Source organism: Quercus lobata, chromosome 2 (genome assembly GCF_001633185.2).
Source record: "Quercus lobata isolate SW786 chromosome 2, ValleyOak3.0 Primary Assembly, whole genome shotgun sequence".
Classification (NCBI taxonomy): domain Eukaryota; kingdom Viridiplantae; phylum Streptophyta; class Magnoliopsida; order Fagales; family Fagaceae; genus Quercus; species Quercus lobata.
Window position 1 is genome coordinate 69,725,714 of NC_044905.1, and position 25,514 is coordinate 69,751,227.

A 25,514-nucleotide genomic window follows, 5' to 3' on the forward strand; every position below is an offset into this window, starting at 1 on the left:
AGAGAGAAGGGTGGGAGACATTTGATTTTTTTTTTTTTTAGTTCTACATCTTCCACGATTTTAGGATATCAATTTCTAACCTTACATTCAACTGGTCCTAGTCCACATTGAAAGTGTTTCATACACATTCAAGTGGGCATTCACACATACAATGCTCAGGATTAAAAATGTCATTTTAATCACACTGCTATATTACCTAAACTAATAGAAGTTTATTGTGCTTTACATCATTCAACAAGTTCACGCAAATGTTTCTGGTTCTCTCCATGACTCCATGTAGTAAACCAGGCGACGGAACAATTCATTTAACTTCTCATATTGTTCTTTAATGTATAATTTCTGACTCTCAAAAATGAACATGTTCATCTAGCACATCCCAAATGTTGGTATGAAGGAGTAGGTAAGCACATGACTTGTCAACTAGAATGAAGATTGAAGATCCAATACAAGTAAGTAGCCTAACTTTTTCAATACATACTGCATGAGTAGTCCACACATTTAGATCATTGAAAGAAATGAAAACCATAATGCGGCCTTAAATTTCAAAACACAAGACACTGTTATAAGAATGGAAGTCCTCACAGGAATTTGAATTACATCATTCGTCTTCCATCCAAGAGAATTGTAGACCACAACTATCTACAAAGATAAGAAGACACCAAAAAATGGTATTTATCTAAATGGAATAGAAACAATCATAATTATTGCAAGGAGAAAGAACATAACATGGGAAAAATATTTTCATTACCAAATTTTTTTCTTGAAACAGATCAACTTCTGATCCAAGACAGTAACTTATATTCAGAAGTGGGCACGAGAAAAAGAAAAGAAAAATAAGAAGATAATAAAAGGATAGAAGAGTACAAACACAATTCATATGTCAAACCCATTTTTAGCTTGATTTTCAAAGTTTATTTATTTAAATATATATATTTTTAAAATGTTTCCTGCAAAACTATTCTTTGACAAAAAGCTAATATACAAATATTAAAACAAAAAGTTTCAAAGCAATTTAATTTTCAATTTTAAATTTTAAATTTAACATAATTTTTTAACTGCAGAGGGCATTTTGCCCATTATCAATCAATTAGGAGGAACATTGCTCATTTTTTGAGTTAGTGTGGAGGTTGAATTGGGCTATAGTTTAGGGGGGCAAATTGGAATTAACCCTTAATAATACAAAGATAAACTACCCCTCTAAACATTACCACCTCTTAGCCATAAAAATAATAATAATAATAATAATTTTGAAATAAAAATGCAAGTATAACATGATGGTTTTTAGACCCCTTAAAACCATAATTGGATTAACCTAGGTAATTAGCCAAGTTGTTACTTAGTCCAATTGGATTAACCTAGGTAATCCACTATGGTTTTTTTTTTTTTTTAAGTTAAAATGATATTGCCGTGTGTGTTTTTTTAACACTGTGGGACTGGGTTTATTTTACTGCAATGTGACTTCTCTTTTTGTTTTATTTATTAAAATTATGTTTTTTTTTTTTTTTAATGACAACCACGTCACTTTCTTTTTTTTGGTCACTTTGAAATATCATTTTTTTAATTATTATTATTATTATTATTATTATTATTATTAGATAGAAACACTATGAAATTTTACTTCTTGCAATTATTTTTTAGCAAGTGTTCTTTTAAAAAATGTCAGGGAAATATAACCTCAATATTGTTTAGGTGGATTTATTTTACAGAAATATAACCTCAATATTTAAAAAATAAATAAAAATAAACTTTGTGTATTTTATTTGGCAAAACCACTCCATTTGAAGGAAAAACCATTTTCCACTTGACATCTCATTAACTGAATTTTGTTAAATTAATATTAAGAATGTTGTGTACAAACCTGCCCGCAAATTTCCAAAATCATCTTATTTCATAATTAAAATACATTGATTTCAAATTTTAATTAAAGATTATTTTAAAATATTAGGTATGACATTTTTTTAAAAGTTTTTCAAAGGTTGACCATGTTTGACCAAATATTAACCAAGTTTTGCAAACTTTGACTACTCATTTCTCACAATCTAACCGTCTAATTGTTGTCATACTTTGCTAAAACCAATATCTCACCACATTCTTCCAATCCAACGGTCGGATTTTGGATTTGAGTCTAGAGTATTATGGACGTGTTGTTGTACCAAGACACTAAGAAATTTTGATTGGTCACATTCTCCTAATCCAACTGTTTGATTGAATTCAAAATCTATCAAAACCAATATTTATCCCACTCTTTCAAACTAATGATCAAAGTTTTAATCTAACTCTGGCACAAGATGGATGTGTGTCGTTGTATCCACCTATCATGAAACTTCAATCAATAAAAATATACAATTCTCTTCCAAGTGAGTTATAAACTATATAAATATCACTAAGAATCGAGAAAATGATCTACAAAATACAACCAAAAACCTACAAAATGACCCCAATGGATTTGCATATGACCTTTGACTGCCATTTTTAAACTTGAAACTGATAAAGGCATAAAAACCCAAAAAACCTTAAAACACTGACCAATACCCAAAACCTACTTAAAACCTCCTGATCTACCTAATTTGATCAAATCCAGTGGTCTTGGAACCAACTTTGAAGTTTGACCAAAGATTGACCAAGTTTAATAGACTTTGACAAAGTTTCGCAAGATTTGACTTTTCTGTTCTCACAATTTGATCATCTGATTGTCATTGTAATTTACAAATACAAATATTTCACCATATTCTACTAATCCAACGGTCAGATTTTGGATCTCCATCTGGTTGCATGATGGACATGTGTTGTTGTACCCACCCACTGGGAAACTTTGATTAACCCTGTTGACACAATCCGACCATCCAAAATGGCTAAAATACACCACCAAAGCTATGAAATAACCAAAATACCCATAAACTTCTAAAGTGACGAAATTTCCCCTAAAAGCTTCAAAATAATAAAAATGCCTTTTACTTGGAGGGTCTTGAAATTTTTTTTTTTTTTTTTTTTGCAATTTTTAAAATTAAGAAAAAATTCTACATTTTTAAGAAAAAATTGAGGAAAATTTACCATTCAAATAAAATAATAAATTTTTATGGCCATATATATGTTGGAAATCACCTTTATTGTGACAGATTTACCTTATCGACACTAATACCTTCTTTTCTTAAGAAAATTTTAACTATTAACGACGACCAAAATGTCCGTCACAAATAACAATGCAATATATAGTGATGGAAAACAATTGTCAAACACATAAAAATAAGGGCATGAATTCCCCCCCTTTAAAAAAAATTACCATTGTCAACAGCTTATGTCCATTGCAAATATTATTTATTGGGAGGGATCCAATTCTATCACTAATAAGTTCTTTCTTTTAAAGAAAATTAACTATTTACGACGGTCAGTATGTTCGTCACAAATACGAACTCAGTTAGAAAAAAATAAAATAAAATAATTGTGATGGATAAATTTCGTCACAAATATTGTGAAAAGTAAGGGGGAATTTTCCCTCCAAAATATTTCACCATTTTCGATGGCTTCATGGCTGTCACTAATACCCTATTTTATATTTACGATGGAAGAATTTTTGTTGCAAAATAATAACACCATAAAAAATATAATTTTTTGTATTTTCGACGTACAAAAGCCGTCACAAGTGTTAATAGTTTTGACGGTTTTTATTCGGTTATCGTAAATAATACCCTCTTTTATATTTATGATGGAAGAATGTTTGTCGCAAATAATAACACCATAAAAAATATATATTTTGTATTTTCGACACACAAAAGCCGTCACAAGTGTTACTAGTTCCAACGGTTTTTATTCGGTCGTCGTAAATAATACTTTATTAGCGATGAACATTTTTATGCCGTCGTAAAAAGTAAGGCGGGAAAACTTCCCTCCAAAACAAATCATATTTTTGACAAAAATAATAGGCATCCTCGACGAACTCATTTTGCCGTCACAAATATTTTAATATTTGACGAGTAATTGTCGACGAAAAAGACTTGCCGTCGAAAAAGCTAGTTTTTCCGACGGCTTTTTGTAGTCATCGAAAAAGTTTCATCGCAAATAACAATCTTTTTTGTAGTGTACCCACCAGTAGAAACTTACTGACATGACCACGTGCAAGCTCTGAAACCACAAACTCCTTCTTTCTTGGATTCTTCGGCAAGTATAAGCACACCCGCTTGTGTTTCTTAAAGTTCTTATGGTAGCAACTGAACGATCATCAAGCTCTTGAAGAAATCTCATTCTTGATAATCCTAAGCTTGTGTAAAGGATCAAGCTTCTCATTCTTGAGATTCTCACAGATCTCACAAGAGATTTACACAAACAGCAATATGAGCAATACTAAAACGTGGCTAGGGTTTGCCTTTTATACCTAGGGCAAATTAGAAAACCCTAAACGTTTTAAAACAAAACTAGGGCTGAGTTGGAATTCTGCAGAAAAACGCCTCTGACTCGATTTTCGATTGATCGAGCCTAAGCTTTGATCGATTGAACTAGGCCGAGAAGCTTAAATAACTTCTGCAACAGTTTATTCCAACTTTTCATAAATGAACCAACTTTGAGCAAGTCTAAACACGACTAAACAACTTGTTTTGATTATGATTTGCCAACAATACACATTCGAGTTCTAAATACATAAAATCCTAAGTCTTTAGAACCTAACAAACTCCCCCTTTGGTAATTTGTGATAAAACACATCTAAAAGCTCAAAGTTTACAAGGAAAAGCCCTTTACAAAAGTAATGCTCATAAAAACAAATTCAATCCTAACTACTATCCATCAGTTGCAAGTGTAAATAGCAGCTCAATTTAATCAACCTGTATATTTCCTGAAACACTAAACAAAATGCATAACCGCATTTGTGGAAAACACAAGTAAACAAAATAAATTCTTGATTTCAAACAACACACAATAAAGACATATATCAATGAATAACTCATAAATATAAATCAATAAGCAGTTGAAACAAGAAACATATAAAGCAATAAAAGTATCTCCCCCTAACATGGATAGAAAAAAAAAAAAAAAGATACAATGTGAAGCACCTAGATACAATCTAAACTCCACAAGCTCCAACCAACCAAAAATGCTCTCCCCCTAAAAACAAAACTCTACAAGTGCATGTGCTCAACTATATACTCCCCCTTTTTGTGACGGAATGCCAAAGGGCAATCAAAATCCATCATCAAAAGGAGGTGGCGGTGAAGATCGTCGAAACTGTGCCAACTCAGCACGCATAGCACGAATCTCATCAAGCACGTCCACCAAAATCTGTCCATGAGCCGCCTGAACGGTCAAGACATGATCCAATGTACGTCGAATGTCTGAATCATCCGAAGTAGTCGGTGGAGGAACATCAGCATCAGCAGTAGCAGCACTAGACGCCTCAATCGTATTAGCACCTGTAGAAGAGGAAGGAGGAGGTACAACACCAGATGACGCAACTCTAGGACGCATAGGACCAACTCTCAAGTGAGCAACCCTCTGCCTAAGGAAGGTGGCACCTATGGGAGCTACAACATGAACGGGCTCACCAAAAGGGAAACTATCTAGACCAAGATACAACAAAATCCTATGAATGAAAATAGGATGAATAAGAGCATGCGCTACGACAGAACTCTTATGAACTTCATTCAAAGAACGAAGAAACAGATAAGGAAAGCTGATGGACGCACCAAACACAAAAGCGTACAAAAACACACATCGCTCAAGAGGGATGGTGTGGAGATGAGAAATAGGCCACAAAGAATGACACGCTATCCTAAAGAAAAGATAAGCAGTCTCAGTAAGCTCAGCGGACGTGATTCAAGGATCAGAACCCCACTGGATAGAAGACCTAGTGATGTATGACATGACGTCATCTAAGGGTGGAGACTTCTCATAAGGATAGTCAGGCTCCCCGACGACCGGAACCCCAAGAGCATTAGCCATTACCCGAGGAGTAATGGTGAATTCTACACCTCGTATCAAATTCCTAACAAGGGTGTTGGAATCATAGATGTGACAAGAGAGATTCGAGAAGAACTCTTTAATCAGGGCGGTCGGGGGTGGATGATCTATCTCTAACAAGGACAACCAACCTCTAGACTTAAGGTTTGCCCTAATGGTCGGATCAACCTTATCTAAAACCACAGAACGCTCAGCCTAGATCTTACGCTTACAGTTTAGCTTCTCATAAACCTCTCTGCTTTTGTCATTCCTAAACACCTCACTCCTAGAGGGAGACTCAGAGGAAGTGGAGGGGCTCCTATGGGCTCTAGTCTTCCTAGGCATGGTGCTAGGATAAGGACAAAGACACAACGCAAGAAAAACAAAAACCAAGGGCAGACTGCAAGTTAGCACAAAAAAAATATAGAACAAAAATCTATATAATGCATGAACAGATTAAATGACATGATGTATGCTCTAATGCAGTGAAATTAAGTTCAAATTTAGTTCAAGTTCACAAAATTTGTCTTGAGCAAAGAGTTTCTAACAAAAACCCCAAAATATTTGAAAAACCACTTGATTAATTTGTACAAATTGACCAATTGATCATCATACAAGATAGATATCAGAAAATAATGATCAATTTCATCAATTCAACAAGCCAATTGAAACCAATTTGAACAAAATCCCCAATTCGGGTTCAATACAAGCCCTAAAATTTTTAATTTTTCACAAATCCCCAAATTGATCAAATTAACCAACATAGATCATGAATATATCATTGTAGCAACAAAACCCATTGACCAAATTCACAAAATAAGGTTTGACTCATCAAAAATCCCAAATATGCATAGTCCAAAAATTTTACCCAAAAACCATGAAATAATGCATGAAACATGAAAAACAATGCAAAAGGAAGGGTAATATAGACATACCGGCTTATGGAGAGAGAAAATTAGCAAAAAAATTGGAGGAAAACGACAAAAAAATCCTTGTGGAGCCTTGCTGAGTCGGAGAGAGAGAGAAAGTTTTGAAAAAGTGGTTTGAACAAGTCAAATCTGATTTTTTAAAAACCTGATTCACGAGTTTCGATTGATCGAAAAACAGTTTTGATTGATCGAAATAGACAGAGGCTTCTCAAAAATTTTAAAAAAATTTCAAAACAGTTTCGATTGATCTAAAAATAGATGGGCTCAAATGAAACAGATAGAGGCTTCCTTAAACAATTTTAAAAGAATTTTGATTGATCGAAAAACATATTGGATCAATCGAAACTGGCAGAGGCTCACAAAATTTGAGGAAAAACACAGTTTTTGAAAAACAAATTTAGGAACATCTCAAAGCATTGAAATTGATGAACAAAATGCATGAGTATGTGATGATATGATTTTCAAAAACAGGGATTTAAGCCCAATTTTCCCAAAGTTAAAAATTCTTACATTCTCCATAAATTTTCAATCATCAAATCAGTTTTGCATGAAACTCAAAGTATTTGCAAACTTGGTTGGTCAGACCAAAGACACACACAATAACATGTACAATGTTTAGCAAAGAGTAACTTGTGTAGTGTGTGCAACTAGAAAAAGCTTGAGATACATGTGAGGTGATATGTGTATAGCAATTAAACACAAAATCTACAAAATTCATCACAAGGATTTGAAAGAGACTATTACCAAAAGAGTTACATCATATAACTCCCACATCTCCTAGATCATAAGTTTGCAATCATGTAAGTTTCTTGATTTGCCTCATATTGTACACACAAATTTTAATTATTCAGAAACTTATTAAAAATAGCCGGGATAATGTACACACCAATTTTATTTGATAGATTTAACATTAAGTCCAATAATGTACACACCAATTTTAGCATTTAAACCGAGGCTACACCTTATGATCTTTTTGTGCATGTGCTACACTTTCTCGAGCATGAAATCATACGATATGCACTAAGGTGTTCATGATTGGCTAGTGAACAGTGGTGAGATGGTTATTTATGCTTTTCTCTAAATGTTCAAGTCCGACAGTCAAAGACATGTGACTTCAAGATCAAGACAAAGTGATCAAAACCATAAACATCTTTCCCACACAACATGCACTACACAGCTTCAACTAGTAAAGTGTAATAAGTAAGCTCATCAAAGCTAAACAAGGTACAAAAGACATGTTATGTGAAAATAAATTGACCAACCTTGTTTTCAAAAACCAAAAAAAAAATAGTGCAAAACATAATTTGGTTCCTTTTTCCCTTTTTTTTTATTTGAAAAAAAAAAAAAAAAAAAAAAAAAAAAAAAAAAACCTAGAATGAAATGCATGAATGTTATGCAATGCAAATCCTAGAAACAGAGAAAACAAAAACCAAAGAACAATGGTTACAAAGAATATCAATGAAGCACAAAGACCATGTCAGAATGACTCAATTAGATTGAGCCTTTTGCATCCAAAACTTTTTAGATGCACCTCGAGCATTGGAGTTCTTATTCACATGGGAATGATTACCAACTCCTAAATTGGAATAAAGGTTTAGAGCCTTTACCAATTCACCAATGAGTACCATAGGATCTTATACTTTAGGCACAGGTACTTTTGGTTTGTTTGCTCTCTTAGCAGCTTGCAGCTTGTAATAGTTTGGACGAATGTATCCAGACTTTCCACAAAAATGACAAACTCATGCAGGCTTATCATGTGACTTGTCCTTAGAAAGGGTAGACTGCTTAGGTTTAGGCTATTTCAGATCAACCCTAATCTTCCTAGTTGGTGAAACTTCTACGGGTTTGACAACCTCACTCACAGGGGGTTTGACAGTTTCACTCACAATATCACTCACAGAAGGTTCAGAAGAAGATGAAGGAAAAAAGTTTGTGGAATGGGGAGCAGACACAGAGATGCTTTCAACAAAACCTAATCCAGATTTGTCAGAAGGAGACTTTTGAACACTTAGCATTTGATCAAGTTTAGAACTAGCAGATCTAGCAACAGATAAATCAAGTTCCAACGATTTAACTTTATCAAGCAATAGCATATTCTCAGTTTTCACATTGTTCAAAAGTTCATTAGCATCAAATAGTTTTACAAGCAAATTCTTCTTATCAAGCTCAAGAAATGTAATTTTCTTCAAGCCTAATTCCATTCATAGCATCCTTTGCAGCAACTTTGCAAAGTTTATTGTAGGCTTCTTGAAGATCTGCGTCCTCAGAGAGTTTCCCATCAGAAGGGTTCTCTTCAACAGATATGCTTTCATTGACTACAGCAGTAGCAGTGAAAGCAATGAAGTTTCCATCCTCGTCACAACCATACTCATCATCAGAAACTTCACCATCACTAAGGGTTACAGTTATAGCCTTACCTTTAGACTTCAAGTAGGTAGAACATTCAGGTTTCATGTGACCATACACTTGACATCCAAAACACTGGGGACCCATAGAGTTATTAGAAGATTGACCTACTTTTTCTCTAGGTTTATCAATGTTGTTAACCTTAGTGGGATTATTCTTCCTAAAATTTCTAAGTTCAGCAATGTTCTTATCTCTTGCCCTTCTGTTGTTGTTTCTAAGGAAATTCCTGAAGTTCTTGGCAAGGTAAGCAATCTCTGTAACAGAGAACTCATCATCAAATCCACCAACATCAACATCATCAACTGACTTAAGAGCCATTGATTTGGATTTGCTAGTCTTAGGTAGGTCCAACTCATAGGATTGAAGAGATCTTACAAATTCATCAATAGGGATGGAGTCCACATACTTGTTCTTAGTGATGGCAGTCACCTTGGGTCTAAAATCTTCAATCAAGGATCTAAGAATTTTCCTAACAATTTTAGGTTGATCATAGATTTCACCCAAGTTATATGCAGAATTAACAGTATCATTAAGTTTAGCTTAGAATTCATCAAAAGATTCATCATCAGACATCCTAATGCTTTCAAATTTAGAAGTTAACTGCTGCAATTTGTTGATTTTGACAGCCTTTGTGCCTTCATGCACAATCTGGAGGATATTCCAAGCAATATGAGCAACCTCAACATTAGAGATTCTCTTAAATTCCTCCATAGAAACAATGTTAAAGATAGCATTCATAGCTTTGCTATTGAACGCGGCTGCTTCTTTTTAATAAGTTTGCCACTCACTAACAGGAGTAGTGGGCTTCTCCCATTCGTATTCGACAGAGTTCCAGACTCTCTCATCAATTGATTTCAAGAATGCTTTCATCCTTACTTTCCAATAAGTATAGTTATTCCCATCAAAGTGAGGGGCAATAACAAAGGAATACCCGTGTTCCATGACGACAGGGGTCAAGGATCAGCTCAGTGATCAAAAGATCAACAACAAGAGAGCAACCTGCTCTGATACCACTTGATGGTTTTTAGACCCCTTAAAACCACAATTGGATTAACCTAGGTAATTAGCCAAGTTATTACTTAGTCCAATTTAACAAATCTAGGTTATCAAAATCAAAACAATCATATCATGCAAAGCAGCGGAAAGATAAATAACACAACGATATGATCACCCAGGAAACCAAACCGGTAAAAACCTAGGGAGGATTTAACCTAGCTATCCTCAAGGAAAACCTAAATCCACTATGAAAGAATCGAAGTTGTTCAACAGGACTTAGACCACTAACATCCTATTGCTACCCACCAGTAGAAACTTACTGACACGACCACGTGTAAGCTCCGAAACCACGGACTCCTTCTTTCATGGATTCTCCAGCAAGTATAAGCACACCCGCTTGTGTTTCTTTAAGTTCTTATGGCAGCAACTGAATGATCATTAAGCTCTTGAAGAAATCTCCTTCTTGATAATCCTAAACTTGTGTAAAGGAAAGCTCCTCACAGATCTCACAAGAGATTTACACAAACAGCAATACAAGCAACACTAAAACGTGGCTAAGGTTTGCCTTTTATACCTAGGGCAAATTAGAAAACCCTAAACGTTTTAAAACAAAACTAGGGCTGAGTTGGAATTCTGCAGAAAAACGCCTTTGACTCGATTTTCGATTGATCGAGCCTAAGCTTCGATCGATCGAACCAGGCCGAGAAGCTTAAATAACTTTTGCAACAGTTTATTCCAACTTTTCATAAATGAGCCAACTTTGAGCAAGTCTAAACACGACTAAACAACTTGTTTTGATCATAGTTTGCCAACAATACACATTAGAGTTCTAAATACATAAAATCCTAAGTCTTTAGAACCTAACATAACAAATTGCAGACAAAAAGTACCATATTAACAAGAGAACTAAAAATGTGCTCAAAAGTCAAAAACAGGATCCATCATCAGATTTAAAGAAGGTAAATCAGGGTACTACAAATAGCTATACAAATGCCACAATAAAATGAGCCCTCTACACAATGAATTAAAATAGCTCATTAGCTGAAGCTCATAATACTTTACTAGTAGAAACTTCAAAGTTGGGTTCCCACATCCAGTATTTGATGTAGACTGAGCCAAGCAAGAAAGTGAAGATGCAACTAATTCCTCGACCTACACATAAATTTTGAAGAAATGGATGACACTTGGAAGAGAGAGAGCGAATAACTTTGAGAAAAATCATATGGTTGAATTGATAAGCCAAACTCAAACTTCTGTGTACCCTATTGACAAAAGTTTTGCGTAATCATTAGCCACATTGTTTTCTGTTCCAGTAACTCCGTCATGATGTTGAGCAATTGCTAAAGCATCTGCTAGTTTGTGTACAAGCCGGACAGTTGGACCGGTCCCAACTCCCTTATCCAGAAAACTTAGGCCTAGTGCAGCAGGAGGCAGCCCAACACTCCTAGCACAGCCCACCACTTTACAATGTTTTATTTTCTTGTTTATGTGAATGCGATTGTGTGAGACGTAAATCACAATAATTGATGTTACAGCTTCCGTTATTGCATAACAATTGGTATCAAAACTCAAGGTTGGATCTTGGTGAAGTTAAAGAGAAAATTATGTCTAGAGCATCTTTGACGTTGGTTCAAGGTAGATGTGCGCACAAGTTTTGACTTAGATGTGGAATTAATGATCAAATTGTTCAAGGAAAGCTTGATTGGATTAAGGCAGAGTTCTTTAGATAAAGAATGAAGATTGCTTGATTTAATTTGAGTCAATGTGGAGATTTGTTGAATATTGCCTCAAATTCCTAATTAGTTTTGGTTTGGGTTTCCTTAATGTAGTAGGGAAGGTTTTTCCTTGGTGTAAAAAGGAAGGATTTTCCTTAGTGTAGAAGAAAATGAATTTACTTGGTATGGAAAACAAGGATTCTCCTTGACATAAAAGGAAAAATATTTCTTATTAAATAAGTAATGAGTATTCCTTAATTATTCCATTGTTAGAGATTGGAGCTCTAGTAGCTTACTTTGCTTTCATTTTCTCGGACGATGGTATTAAATTTGCCTCTAGAGCAAAATCGTAACAAATCAAAGCAAAGTTATCTTTGTATTGTGTTGACAATCACACTTGATGGTCCTAAAAAATTAACTCAAGTGCCAAATAAATGATGAAAACCCACTTAGGCTGTGTTTGGTTGCTGTAAAACGTTTTCCGGAAAAGGAAAATGTTTCCATGTGTTTGGTTGCATTTCAAAAAATTTTCCGAAAAATATTTTTTGGTGTTTGGAAAAGAAGAAGGAAAACACAAATCCAGAAAAACACAAGCCACAACCCAGAAAAAATCATCAACGATCGCGATCCGAGATCGCGATCTCGCCGGCGCGATCTCGTGTTCGCGAGATCGCGCCGTCAATCGCGATCTCGATCCGGCGTGATCTCGCGAAGGCGAGATCGCGATCGACGGCGCGATCTCGCGAAGAGAAACAAAACGCTCGTCCGACAAGCGAAGCGATCGACGATCGCGATCACGCTGCTCGATCGATGATCACACAGCGCGATCTCATCGATCGCGATCGTTGATCGCGCTGCTCGTCGGCGCGGTGCGATCGTCGGACGAGAGGCGCGATCGATGATCGCGTCGCTCGTCGGCGCGGCGCGATCTAGGCTCTCTCTCTCTCTGATCTGGGCTCTCTCTTCTCTCTCTCTCTTCTCTCTCTCTCTCTCTCTCTCTCTCTCTCTCTCTCTCTCTCTCTCTCTCTCTGGAAATGATTTGAAGTGAAAATGAGGGGAGAAAATCATTTCCGGGTCAAAGGTGAAAATATTGGTCAACCGGAAGTCATTTTCCGTGACAGCCAAACACGTGGGTTTTATGGAAAATGATTTCTGGAAACGGTTTTCACCCAATTCAAACACAGCCTTAATTTGCCTCCTTAAAAGAAAAATATCGAGCTCGAAACCCTAGAATACATAGCTCACACACAGAGTCATAGAACAAAATTTCTTCATAGAGAGAGAGAGAGAGAGAGATAGTAGGTTAGGATATGATATTTCATTTTTGTTCTTGAAAATTGAAATTATATCCAAGGACAATTTTGTAATTAAAAATCTATGGGTATGGATAATTTTTTCCATAAGTTATGGTAATGTGAATTTTTTGGTAATTTTAGATTACTATAATGTTAGGTAAAAATAAACAAACCATACACCATATGGAAACATTACAATAATATGACTGAAATGTGTATCACATTACAGCAAATCAAATTTCCCTTAAGTAATTGCGTCCACAATATCTTTATAATAATTTCACAACAAATCCTATGAGGTAAGTTATGACTGGTTATAATTTGAACTTACCACTAATTAACATCATTTTTTTACTCACTAGTTACAACTTGCTATGTAGGGATTTTTTCGAAAAATGTTTGGAATGTACATTACTCTTTTACATACAAACTTTAAATTTATGATGTCTTTTGGTGTTACCCATTTTGCATGGCAAATAGGGCCAAGGATGCGGGTTAAATCCTTCCCTCAAAATGGGTTCGGGCGTAGGAGTGGGTATTGGAAGACCTTGCTCTATTTATATATAAAAAATTAAAAAAATTATTTTTAAAATAATTTTATAGGTTTTTATTTATACTGCAAATATACTTTTTAACTTTCAAACTTTAAATATTGATGTCTTTTGGTGTTACCCATTTTGCATGCCAATTAGGGCCAAGGATGGAGGTTAAATCCTTCCCGCGAAGTGGGTTCGGAGGTAGGAGTGGGTATTGGAAGACCTTGCTCTGTTTAGAGAAGAAAAGTTAAGGAATACGGGGAAATGAACACTTACGGAAGCGCATATTCTAAACCTCCCAAGCTTTCCAAGAACCCGCCGGAAATCCTTACGGAAGTGGCTATGGACTTTTGAGTGTTTTGCGAGAGGAAATGCTGAAGTGCACTGGAACGTTTGAGTACCTTTTCTAAAAGGAGGAAGTAATTCCCCTCAAAAACCTTATATAGCAAGGAGAAATTGAACAAGGTTACTCCCGCCCAAAGAATTGGGGAAATATCTACCATTGATCAAGTGCCCCACCGTTGGATACGAAAGACATAAAGCCGCCTGGCGCAATTAATAGCGCCTCGTGGGCTACGAAACGCCAGTGGCAATAATAAGGCACGTGAGGCTGTACTCCCATATGCGTGGGTCAAGAAATTATAATAAGGTATCCCATAAGTATCAAAATCCCACATTTTCTCCTCGGATAAGAGGAAAAAACCGGAATTTTAAGGGGCTATTGTAGGGGCAAAGGCTCAAGATCACACAATAGGCCTTGGGCCCCATATGAGAAGATGGACCACGTCCGAGGAGGAGACGTGGGTGCCAAAAAGGGCGCCCGGCCCAGCTCTTGTGGGCTTGAAGATGTCTAGAAGGCGGTTCGAGGAGAAATGTCTCCTCGGACGTAACAAATATGTCTCAAACATGCACCCTGCCTGCTAGAAGGACTCACCCCAACGGGTATTAGTAACAATGATGAGCCCCAGAGGCCCGTAGGAAGGAAGGAAGCGAAGGATGTCCAAGGAGAAGCTGCAGCTGCCACATTAAATGCATTGCAGCCACTTTTCTGGCTGCATTAACGTGGAGAGGACCTATGAACAGTGCTACCTTGGCTATCACAACTCACGAAAAGATGGGGGGGACGTCCGATGGGACAGATACTCAAGTGAGGGTCCAGATGATCAACAAGTGTAAGGCCCTGATGACTTCGAGAAGACTATATAAGAAAAGGAAGTCCCCATGAAGAAGGGGGAAAAAGAAGGAAATTAGAACAGAAGAACAGTGCAAGAACCATAGTCTTTGAACAAGGATCCGTGTTCGTTCCACGCGTCTCCTCGGACTAAGAATCTATGGACGTGAAGGGGATTTTCTTACTTTCAATCGTTTTATGGCCCAACTTTAGCTAGAATACACTTCGTTTAGGCCTAGTTCTATAGCACACTCTCTATAAATTCATTGTTTCGGGGTTCTTTGGACCAGAACCTCATACCTGTTAGGCCTGGGCTTGTAGGGTCACAATTTAGAGCATAGGCCCAACATGTATGGGGTTCTAGTCCAAAGAGCCCCGAGACAATGAATTTATAGAGAGTGGGCTATAGAACTAGGCCTAAACGAAGTGTATTCTAGCTAAAGTTGGGCCATAAAATGATTGAAAGTAAGAAAATCCCCTTCAGATCCATAGATTCTTAGTCCGAGGAGACGCGTGGAATGAACACGGATCCTTGTTCAAAGACTATGGTTCTTGCACTGTTCTTTTGTTCTAGTTTCCTTCTTTTTTCCCCCTTCTTCATGGGGACTTCCCTTTCTTATATAGTCTTCTCGAAGTCATCAGGGCCTTACATTTGTTGATCATCTGGACCCTCACTTGAGTGCTTGTCCCATCTGACATCCCCCTCATCTTTCTGTGAGTTGTGGTAGCCAAGGCAGCACTGTTCACAGGTCCTCTCCACATTAATGCGGCCAGAAAAGTAGCTGCAATGCATTTAATGTGGCGGTCGCAGCTTCTCCTTGGACATCCTTCGCTTCCTTCCTTCCTACGAGCCTGTGGGGCTCATCATTGTTACTAATGCCTGTTGGGGTGGGTCCTTTTAGCAGGCAGGGTGCATGTTTGAGACATATTTGTTACGTTCGAGAAGACATTTCTCCTCGGACCGCCTTCTTGACATCTTCAAGCCCACAAGAGCTGGACCGGGAGCCCTTTTTGGCACCCACGTCTTCTCCTCAGACGTGGTTAATATTCTCATATGAGGCCCAAGACCCATTGTGTGATCTTGGGCCTTTGCCTCTACAGTTAATAATAACTTTTTTATTTTTTTTATTTTTTGTAGAATGAGTCAATAATAATTTGTTACTTAAAATTTATTATGAAAATGTTGTTGGTATAATATTTTTTTAATGTTAAACATTTTTCTTTCTCATCAAACTCACCTTTTTGGCTTATTACAAAAAAACGAAAGTTGAATAAACCAAAAGTATTGTAGTAAGAGTTATTGGCTCTTTTTATATAGTTATTTTATATAGTTAGTAGATGGAATTAGAAATTTGAGAGGGCAGGGACGGAACCAGGTGGGGGCCCGGGCCCCACAAGGTCCAATTTTTTTTTTTAGTTATTCTATATTTCATTTTTATAGTTGAGTCTCCATTCTCCTCAATCAGTCTAGCTATCCTAACTCAAATAGCAACTATCCAACCTAAAAACTTAACAAAAAAAATAAAAATATTCACAATGGTGATTGAATTTTAGCAAAAAAATGATTTTACCACCAAAGAACAAAAAAATTTATGTGTTATTGGAGAAGTTAAAACTAAATTTTTTGCAACTACAGTAAATAGGTATAAATGAGAATTGACTGTAGTAAGTTGTTAAAAATAAAATACATTATTTTATTAAGATTATATCTTTTTATTCAATTAAAAAACTCAAATTCTCCCACTTCCTTATTATTTTAATGAGTTGTTTGTATTATTTTAAGGCAAAAACCACATTTTCGTCTCTACATTTTCACACGATTCTTACTTTGGTTCCTAACTTTTATTTCCACAGCTTTTAGCTCCTATCCCGAAAAATGCTTTGCTCCTGCCGTTATATCAAAGACAGAAAATACACACATGGTAAATGGAGTCCATTGTTGACATACTAAAAGCTGACATGACTATTAAAATAATAATAAAAAATATTATTTGGTATTAAAAATGTCACGTCAGTATCTAAATTAAAAAAATTAATTTATTAATTTTAACTAAATAAAAAAATTAAAAATAGAATTAAAAACTAAAAATCACATTAATTGAAATTTAAGTGCATCTTAAACAAGAACAAAAAGAACACAAATCCAGAAATTAAAAAAAAAAAAACTCTTTTATCTTCCAAGTTCCAACCTGGGTTGAAAAATCCGAAGCCATGGATGTGAGGGCCTCCACTTCGCCGTTCAGCCCAAATATCGCTGACACCCTCAGTGATGTTAACATTTTCACCGCCGCTGGTGACTCCGTCTTCTTCAAGGACCTCTGGGATCAGAACCAGGTGTGTGTGTGTGTTCATAATCTCACTCCCTTTCTTCGTTCCATTTTTGGGTTTCATTTCTCAAGATTGGAGCTTTATTTTTTTGCTTTCAGGGAATAGCTGTTGTTGCACTTTTGAGGCACTTTGGATGCCCTTGCAGGTAATTACTAATTAGTCTCCACACCTGGTTGTTGGCAATGCTTTTTTTTTTTACCCAAAATGCTGGACTTTGGTTTCGACTTGTTAGCTATTTTGGTTGTTTTTCAAAGTTGGGAACTTGCTTCTGCTCTGAAAGAAGCGAAACCAAAATTCGACGCAGCTGGTGTCAAATTGGTGGCAATTGGCGTTGGCACTCCTAACAAAGCTCGGATTCTTGCAGATCGGGTCTGTTTCTTTCTCTTCTCATGTTACCTGAATGTATTTTCGGCACTAGTTTGGTAAATCTCCGTTTTCTTGCAGATCGGGTCTGTTTTTTTTTTTTTTTTTTTTTTTTTTTTTTTTTTTTTTTTTTTTAATTTATGGTTTTGTGTTCTTGTTCAAGACAAATCTCAATTCATATAATTTTTGGTTTTTAATTCTGTTTTTAATTTTTTTATTTAGTTAAAATTAATAATTTTTTTTTTAATTTAGATGCTGACGTGGTATATTTTAATGTTAAATAACATTTTTTATTATTATTTTAATGGCCAGTCAGCTTTTAGTGTGCACTCTGTTTGTCACGTGTGTATTTCTGTTTCTGATGTAATGATAGGGGCAAAAATGAGACACGTTTTTTAGGATAGGGACTAAAAGTGGTGAAAATAAAACTTAGGGACCAAAGTGGAATAACATGAAAATGTTGGGACGAAAATGTGATTTTCGTCATATTGTATTATAAAGTGAGATGGTAAAATAGATAAAATAACTATTTGAGGTACTAAAATAGCACCACTACTGTGAATGCTCTAACTTCTTTTTAGATGATTGCATCTTAATGTATTTAAAAACAACAATTTTATGTATTTATAAATTTTTAATACTATATCATGAATATCTATTTAGAGAGAGTTTTCTTTTTTCTTTATACTCTGTCCCACTAACTTAGGGGCTCTTTGGCCAAGGTTTTTTCATCACTCAATTTTCATCACTCATTATTTATCACTCAATTTTTCACACCCGTTTGGCATCATCGCCCAATTTCCATCATTCAATATTTTTCACACTATTTGTGGGCCCATACCTGTCAACCGGTGTAGCTTTTTCTCTCTTTTTTGTTTTTTTTTTGTTTTTTTTTTGTTTTTAGTACACAAACTCACCAAAAAAAAAAAAAAAAAAAAACCAGAACTGAAGACCGAACAAGTGAAAAAAAAAAAGTCAAAAGGTGGTCAAAAGTTGCGGCTGTGGGTCCCTCCATGTGTGTTTATTTACGGAAATGCCATTGAGTTATGAGTTATGGAAACAGAGTTATCGTTTGCTAAACAATCTTTTTACTATGGGTCCCACCATTTTTGAGTTATGAGTTATGAAAACTGAGAATTGAGTTATGGAAACTTGCAATCTAAGAGGCTGTTTGGATTGAGTTTTTTGATAACTCAATTCTCTGTTTTCAGTTTCCATAACTCATAACTCAATGGCATTTCCGTAAATAAACACACATGAGGGACCCACAGCCGCAACTTTTGACCACCTTTTGACTTTTTTTTTTTTTTTTTTTTTTTTTTTTTTTTTCTGGGTTGGCGTTGATTTTTTTTTTTCTTTTTCTTTTTCTTTTCCTGGGTTGGCTGTTCGGTTTTTTTTTTTTTTTTTTTTTTTTTTTTTTTTTTTTTTTTTTGGGTTGGCGTTGTTCTTTTTTTTTTTTTTTTCTTTTTTTTCTTTTTCTTTTCCTGGGTTGGCTGTTCGGTTTGGTTTTATTATATATATATATATATAATATAGCTTCGGTGAGTTGGGTACTTAAAAAAAAAAAAAAAACTGTACTGGCTGATAGGTGTGGGACCCATGAATAGTGTGAAAAAATTGAGTGATGAAAATAAAAGTGATGTTGCCAAATAAGTATGAAAAAATGAGTGATAAGTGATGAGTGATGAGTTATGAGTGATGAGTGATGAAAATTGAGTGACGAAAATTGAGTGATGAAAAACCCTTACCCAAACAGGCTCTAAACAGCCCTTAAAATCTTAGCTCCATCCTGTTGGTATGTGATTTTTTTTTTTTTTTTTTTTTTCATTATACATCGAACATAATATATCTTCATTCTTCAATAATAATAATAATAATAATAAATCTTAATATACCATGTCATAATTATGAAAAAATTGTTGTGACTAGATAGAATTATTATTGCATAAAATATCCATCATATCAAAAATCTTCCACAAGACAATTTGCTGACTCTAAGGACTTCATTATCCAGTGCTATTTCCTTGAGGGCGTGGAACACATGTTAAGCAGTGAGCCTTTTCTGCCGAAGACCACATTTCTACTGTGTCCGCGTGATCTTTTGTTCGTTTATGATCTTATCTTTGTAGCTTTTTTTGTATTGACCATAAAAGAAACCAAAAACATAAACATTTGGAGTGCATTATCACTTTTCCAATCACTTTGGTTTCTTCCTCAAGACTTCGCAAGTCTTCCCTGCCCCACTCCTCTTTCTTTTCTTGTTCTTTTTATTAATCTTTGTCTTCTCTGCCACGGTTGCCCCTTTCTTTCTTATTATTATTATTATTATTATTATTATTATTATTATTATATAAAAAGAGAGGAAAAAGTTAATAAATATCCTGATGAAGTGCATATTCCTCATAAGTACAGATTCCTAGTAAGTACGTCCAGATGAAGCCGAGTGTTCATCTGTGTCACCGTGAAAAGGGTAAGATAGTTTTCTTAAGGTGGTCATTGGTGTGGTGCCTGCTACAACATCTCCGATGTCAAAGTCAGTATAAAAAAGCATTTAGGAAATAACAAAGTATTAGAATAACTAGTAGTGATTTTAGGCTTGTCTATGTACCTTGTGTTGATGTTGTGAGGGGTTTATATATGCTTTCACTCCTTCTAGCCGTTGTGGCTATTATTGTGATTTTAATGCCTATCTTGGTAACGCTTTATGTTTAGTAATATAGGCTTTGATGGGCCTCCAACGGTTTATACAGCTGATCTTGTAACCGTCCGTGGCATTATTGATTGCATTGAATGGCTTCCTTACCTTCTTCGGTGACGTGGATCTATTGACGAATATATTTGATTAGTTCATCAGAGACAATGGGCTTCGTTGGTCCCATCATATACTAAAGGTCAATGTTTAAAAATAATTTATAAAAAAATTTTATAAGCAAAGAAAATAACTAATTCTTTTTAATAAATTTATATATTTTCCATGAAAGTGGTATAAAATTTTTTTCTAAAATAGTCTATACACAAATAGCCTAAGGGCATCAATTAACCATGAATCCTCTTAATTACAGTATATTTTGGTGTGTTTTGGTCAATTTCAACTGTTATTGGGATTTCATGTGTAACGACTGATATGGTCTTATTCATTCTCTATATGTGACAGGGAGAAATTTATAAGAAAAAAATTGGTAGATTATCTATAATAGATAAAAAAAAGTAATGTTACTAAGTCTACATAAGAACTAATAAAACTTTACCTACTTAATTTTTCTAAGGGTTTTTTTATTTATTTATTTATTTTGGTGTTTGTAACTTAGCTCGTGTGTGCAAATGAAGCTGAGACTAAAATTTTCATCATAAAAGATTTTTTTATTTTTAAGGAAATGAGTGGCCCCCCTTTTTTCTATTGTTTTCTTAATTTCTCCTCTCATTCTTTTTCGTTGTATTTGATATTGTATGAATAAATTTTCTGCCTACCAATAACTTTCCGCCTACCAGACTATCAGTTGTCAGTTATCACATCATTACTCACGCGGAAAGAATAGTCTCGACATCATATTATAAATAAATCAACTTGTCCACTTGAACGAATTATATCAATTATCACATTCTTTTGTAATAACTTTTTAATTATTTTCTTTTGAAAATCACTCACACTCGTTCTCCCTGTCTCTGCTACAATGGGCAACACGAATCTTTGCACCGAAGTCCTACAATGTTTAACTTTCACAACTCTTTACCTCGCCTTCTTGCTGCTCCACCTGTCCAACACATTAGCCATTAACTCTCCGTCTCCTTACAAACCAGTCGATAATATTATCCTTAACTGTGGCTCCTCTGACAATTCGACTGCATTAGATGGTCGGACCTGGAATGGAGATGTAAATTCAAAATTCTTCCCTCAAGAACTATCACAAAACCAGGCCTCTCTAGCCACAAACTCAGTTAAGCAATCCTCATCTGCTTCGCAAGTACCCTATACCACTGCCCGCTTGTCTGTCTCCCCATTCACCTACATATTCCCACTCACTACCGGCCAAAAATTCGTTCGACTATACTTCTACCCAGCTACGTACAGCAATTTCGACCGCTCTAATGCCCTCTTCTCTGTCAAAGCCGGAACTTTTACCCTTCTTCGAGACTTCAATGCTTCACTTACAGCAGATGCCGATGGTGATCCGGATGATACAATATTTAGAGAGTTCTGTATTGACATCGTGGAAGATTTGAGGCTGAACATAACCTTCACTCCAAGCAATTCCAATTCATTTGCTTTTGTCAACGGAATTGAAATCTTATCCATGCCTTTTTATCTCTATTACACTTCGTCTGATGATAACAGGTTCCCTTTAATCGGCGAGGAGTACCTGTTCAGCATTGATAACGGAACTGCTCTGGAGACGGTATACAGAATAAATGTTGGAGGGAAGTACATCTCACCCACTGAAGACACTGGAATGTTCCGGAGCTGGAATCCGGACGAAGAGTACTTGACAGAAGATTTAACATCTGTTTTACCTGTTAACACAACTATTGATCTTATGTTCACCAACATACCTCCGTACACTGCACCGGAAGCTGTCTATCGAACTGCCCGGACCATGGGGACGAACAAAACTGTCAACAAGATGTACAACCTAACTTGGGAATTTCCCGTAGATTCTGAGTTTTATTACCTTGTTAGGCTGCACTTCTGCGAGTTTCAACCGGAAATTACTTTTATTCACAACCGAGTGTTTCTTATTTTCATAGCAAATCAAACTGCGGAGACTGCAGCCAATGTGTGGAAATGGGCTGATAGCAGGAAAGCTGTTCCTGTATACAAGGACTACGCTGTGTCAACATTTGGCGAGGAAAGCAAGAAGAAAATGAACCTTTCTATTGCCTTACAAGCGAACCAAGATGACTATGTCAGTAACTTCAATGATGCAATCTTGAACGGTATCGAAATCTTCAAAGTAAGCGACTTCAGTGGCAATCTTGCGGGACCCAACCCCGAACCAGTTCCGTTGACCCCTCCAAAGTCTCTGCCACCGATACAATCAACAGAGTCGAAGAAGAATATTAGAACACCAATAATCGCCATTGTTGGTGGTGGAGTTTCCGGCCTTACTATACTCTTGATTCTTGTAGTCTTGATTTTCCGACTAGCCAAAAAAGTCAAGTATTCTGAGAACTCAACAAAGGCAAGCGGGTCAACTCTACCATGTAGTTTGTCTCGCTACTTCTCACTCGCTGAGATTAAAGCAGCTACCAACAATTTTGACGAAGTATTCATTATTGGTTCTGGAGGGTTCGGTGATGTGTACAAAGGATACATTAATGGTAGTGAGGCTACCCCAGTTGCGATCAAACGATTAAAATCCGGATCTCAACAAGGAGCTCTGGAGTTCAGAACAGAAATCTCGATGTTGTCTCAACTCCGCCACCTCCATCTTGTTTCTCTAATTGGATATTGTGAGGATGGCAATGAAAAGATACTCGTTTATGATTACATGGCTCATGGGACCCTTCGTGACCATCTCTATAACACAAAGTATCAGCCACTTTGTTGGAAGCAACGGCTCCAAATCTGTCTTGGTGCAGCACATGGGTTGAACTACCTTCATACAGGTGCGACATATACAATCATTCATCGTGATATGAAGACTACAAATATCTTATTAGATGATCAATGGTTGGCCAAGGTATCTGATTTCGGGTTGTCAAAATTTGGCCCCGTTATGTCTAAGTCCCATGTTAGTACAGTGGTTAAGGGTACATTTGGATATTTGGACCCGGAATATTATCGCTTCCAACAACTAACTGAGAAGTCTGATGTGTACTCTTTTGGCGTGGTGTTGTGTGAAGTGTTGTGTGGAAGGCCACCGATCACACGTACGATTGAGGAGCAGCCAATGGGTCTAGCAGCATGGGTCCTACAGTGCTATCACAATGGAAAGCTTGATGAAATTGTTGATCCATCTTTGAAGGGGGAAATTGAACCAGAATGTTTGAAGAAATTTGGCGAGATTGTAGTGAATTGTTTGCTTGACAATGGAACCAAACGACCATCAATGAATGATGTGGTTGGGGGGCTTGAGTTAGCATTGGAGTTGCAAGAGAGTGCAGAAAAAGATGTCAGGCTTGATTTGGCAGAAGAAATTGACATAAATGATGATGATGAGCATGCTTTGATCCCAATGTCAGATGTCAACGAAAGTGATGACATGATTTTTTGTAGCAGTGGAAAATTATCAAGTACTAACAGCAATAGTCAAGTGACCGTAGTAAGCCGAGGAAGTTTTGCTAGTAAGGATTCAGATGGATTGATGTCCCCCAGGGCGGTATTTTCTGAGATTATGGATCCTAAAGGTCGATAAACAAAGGAAAAAAAAAATTTCTAGTTGAATTTTTAATATGGCTGATCGTAACTGCCATAGTCCTTACGTAATTTCCTCCTTGAATAATGAAACTTTAAGTCTCTGTAACATTCCCTAATTTGCTATTGAGCCTTAGTCTTTTAAGTTCAAATGATAAGCACTCTGAACAAAATACTCACCCGATTTTTTGTAGCAATCCAAATATGACGCATGCCCCACCTTTTTGTGGCAATGCCACTACGGGGATTCCATGGGTTTTGCATCAGCCCGTGAAGTGATCTGCAAATAAGTTTTTCCTGGTCTTTTGTAATGTTTAGTTGTTGTTTATTTTTGGGTGTAGTGGAAGACTTGTTCTGTTTTTGTGTTGTTGTAATAGTTTCTGTTTAGTCCAGGTGTAGTCTTCAGGGTCTTGCTACTCTGGTTTAGTTTGTTTGAACTCTGTTTTTCTTTGTCTGTACGTTTCCTTTCATTAATAAAATTCCCCTGTTATGTGGAAAAACAAAATATCTGGAACATCAAACTGTGACAGTGGTATTTGCAATATTTTAGTAACATAATCAGGCATAAAAGCATGATATAAAAGCTCCAATGGGTATCCCTATCAATTAGATCGCAGCCACCTTCATATCTGGATTAATCACTTAACAGGAAAAATAATCTTGTAACAACTGATAAGAAGCACAATGGAGCCAAGGATCTTGAATTCTTAATAATCTCGAACAAATTCTCTATAGGGAATTTAACCCGAATTCCCAACCTATGAGAAACAAAAAATAGAGAAAACAAACGTCAAAGAAAAAAAAAAACAATTACACGAACAAGACAGTATTTATGTGGTACGGCAATTTGCCTACGTCCACGGAGTTGCAGGAATTTCACTATTATCAGGGAAGAAGAAAATACAAGAGTGCGGCTACAGTTATTACTCAGAATAAAAAACATGGCCACAACACCCACAATTAAATCCTAATCACCAAAGTCGGTTTCTATATAAAAACGAGCCAAAATTTTTTTTCCCGGGGGCGTTACCCCCAAACCCCCAAGAGGCTTGTCTATGAGTGCTCCGACTTGGGCTTATCAACCCAAGCTTCCGCTCCATGGATGAAACCTCAATAAATCTACCATTAAAAACCACGCAATATTATTTAAGTTGGGTCGAGTCGTCGAACTGGATCAAACAAAACTAAGCTCCATAAAGCCCAACAAATCTCCCACTTGGAGACTAGTTCAATCACCAACATCAACTGCAATCCTCCAAACACACAATCCTCTCATCCCTGCAACTCATCTTCCTCTCCTCAGCACATAACTTCAACTTTTCAATAGTGACACTCTTAGTCAACATGTCTGCCAGGTTCTTAGATCCACAAATCTTCTCAAGTATTACCAACTTATCTTCAACAAGGTAATGGATAAAGTGGTATTTTGTCTATATATGCTTCGATTTTGAATGAAAAGCCGAATTTTTTACAAGAAAAATTGCACTCTGACTGTCAC

General features: G+C 36.1%; 2 protein-coding genes across 2 annotated transcripts; both read left to right on the forward strand.

Moving 5' to 3' along the window:
- Positions 1-17,123: 17,123 nt before the first annotated feature.
- Positions 17,124-20,479, forward strand: LOC115969477 (thioredoxin-like protein AAED1, chloroplastic). Its single transcript, XM_031089141.1, has 5 exons — positions 17,124-17,307; positions 17,400-17,446; positions 17,556-17,670; positions 20,077-20,153; positions 20,377-20,479. The coding sequence occupies exons 1-5, from the start codon at positions 17,185-17,187 to the stop codon at positions 20,477-20,479; spliced, it is 465 nt and encodes a 154-aa protein (XP_030945001.1). The 5' UTR covers positions 17,124-17,184.
- A 787-nt stretch (positions 20,480-21,266) lies between these two features.
- Positions 21,267-24,492, forward strand: LOC115976365 (receptor-like protein kinase FERONIA). Its single transcript, XM_031097594.1, has one exon. The coding sequence runs from the start codon at positions 21,336-21,338 to the stop codon at positions 24,015-24,017; it is 2,682 nt and encodes an 893-aa protein (XP_030953454.1). The 5' UTR covers positions 21,267-21,335; the 3' UTR covers positions 24,018-24,492.
- The last annotated feature ends 1,022 nt before the right edge of the window (positions 24,493-25,514 follow it).

Bases quoted from the DNA above. Each gene is read 5' to 3' on its own strand.
- LOC115976365 (XM_031097594.1), top strand. From the start codon at position 21,336: ATGGGCAACACGAATCTTTGCACCGAAGTCCTACAATGTTTAACTTTC.
- LOC115969477 (XM_031089141.1), top strand. From the start codon at position 17,185: ATGGATGTGAGGGCCTCCACTTCGCCGTTCAGCCCAAATATCGCTGAC. The intron at 17,308-17,399 runs GTGTGTGTGTGT...TTTTGCTTTCAG, and splicing joins ACCTCTGGGATCAGAACCAG to GGAATAGCTGTTGTTGCACT. The intron at 17,671-20,076 runs GTCTGTTTCTTT...TCATAAGTACAG, and splicing joins CTCGGATTCTTGCAGATCGG to ATTCCTAGTAAGTACGTCCA.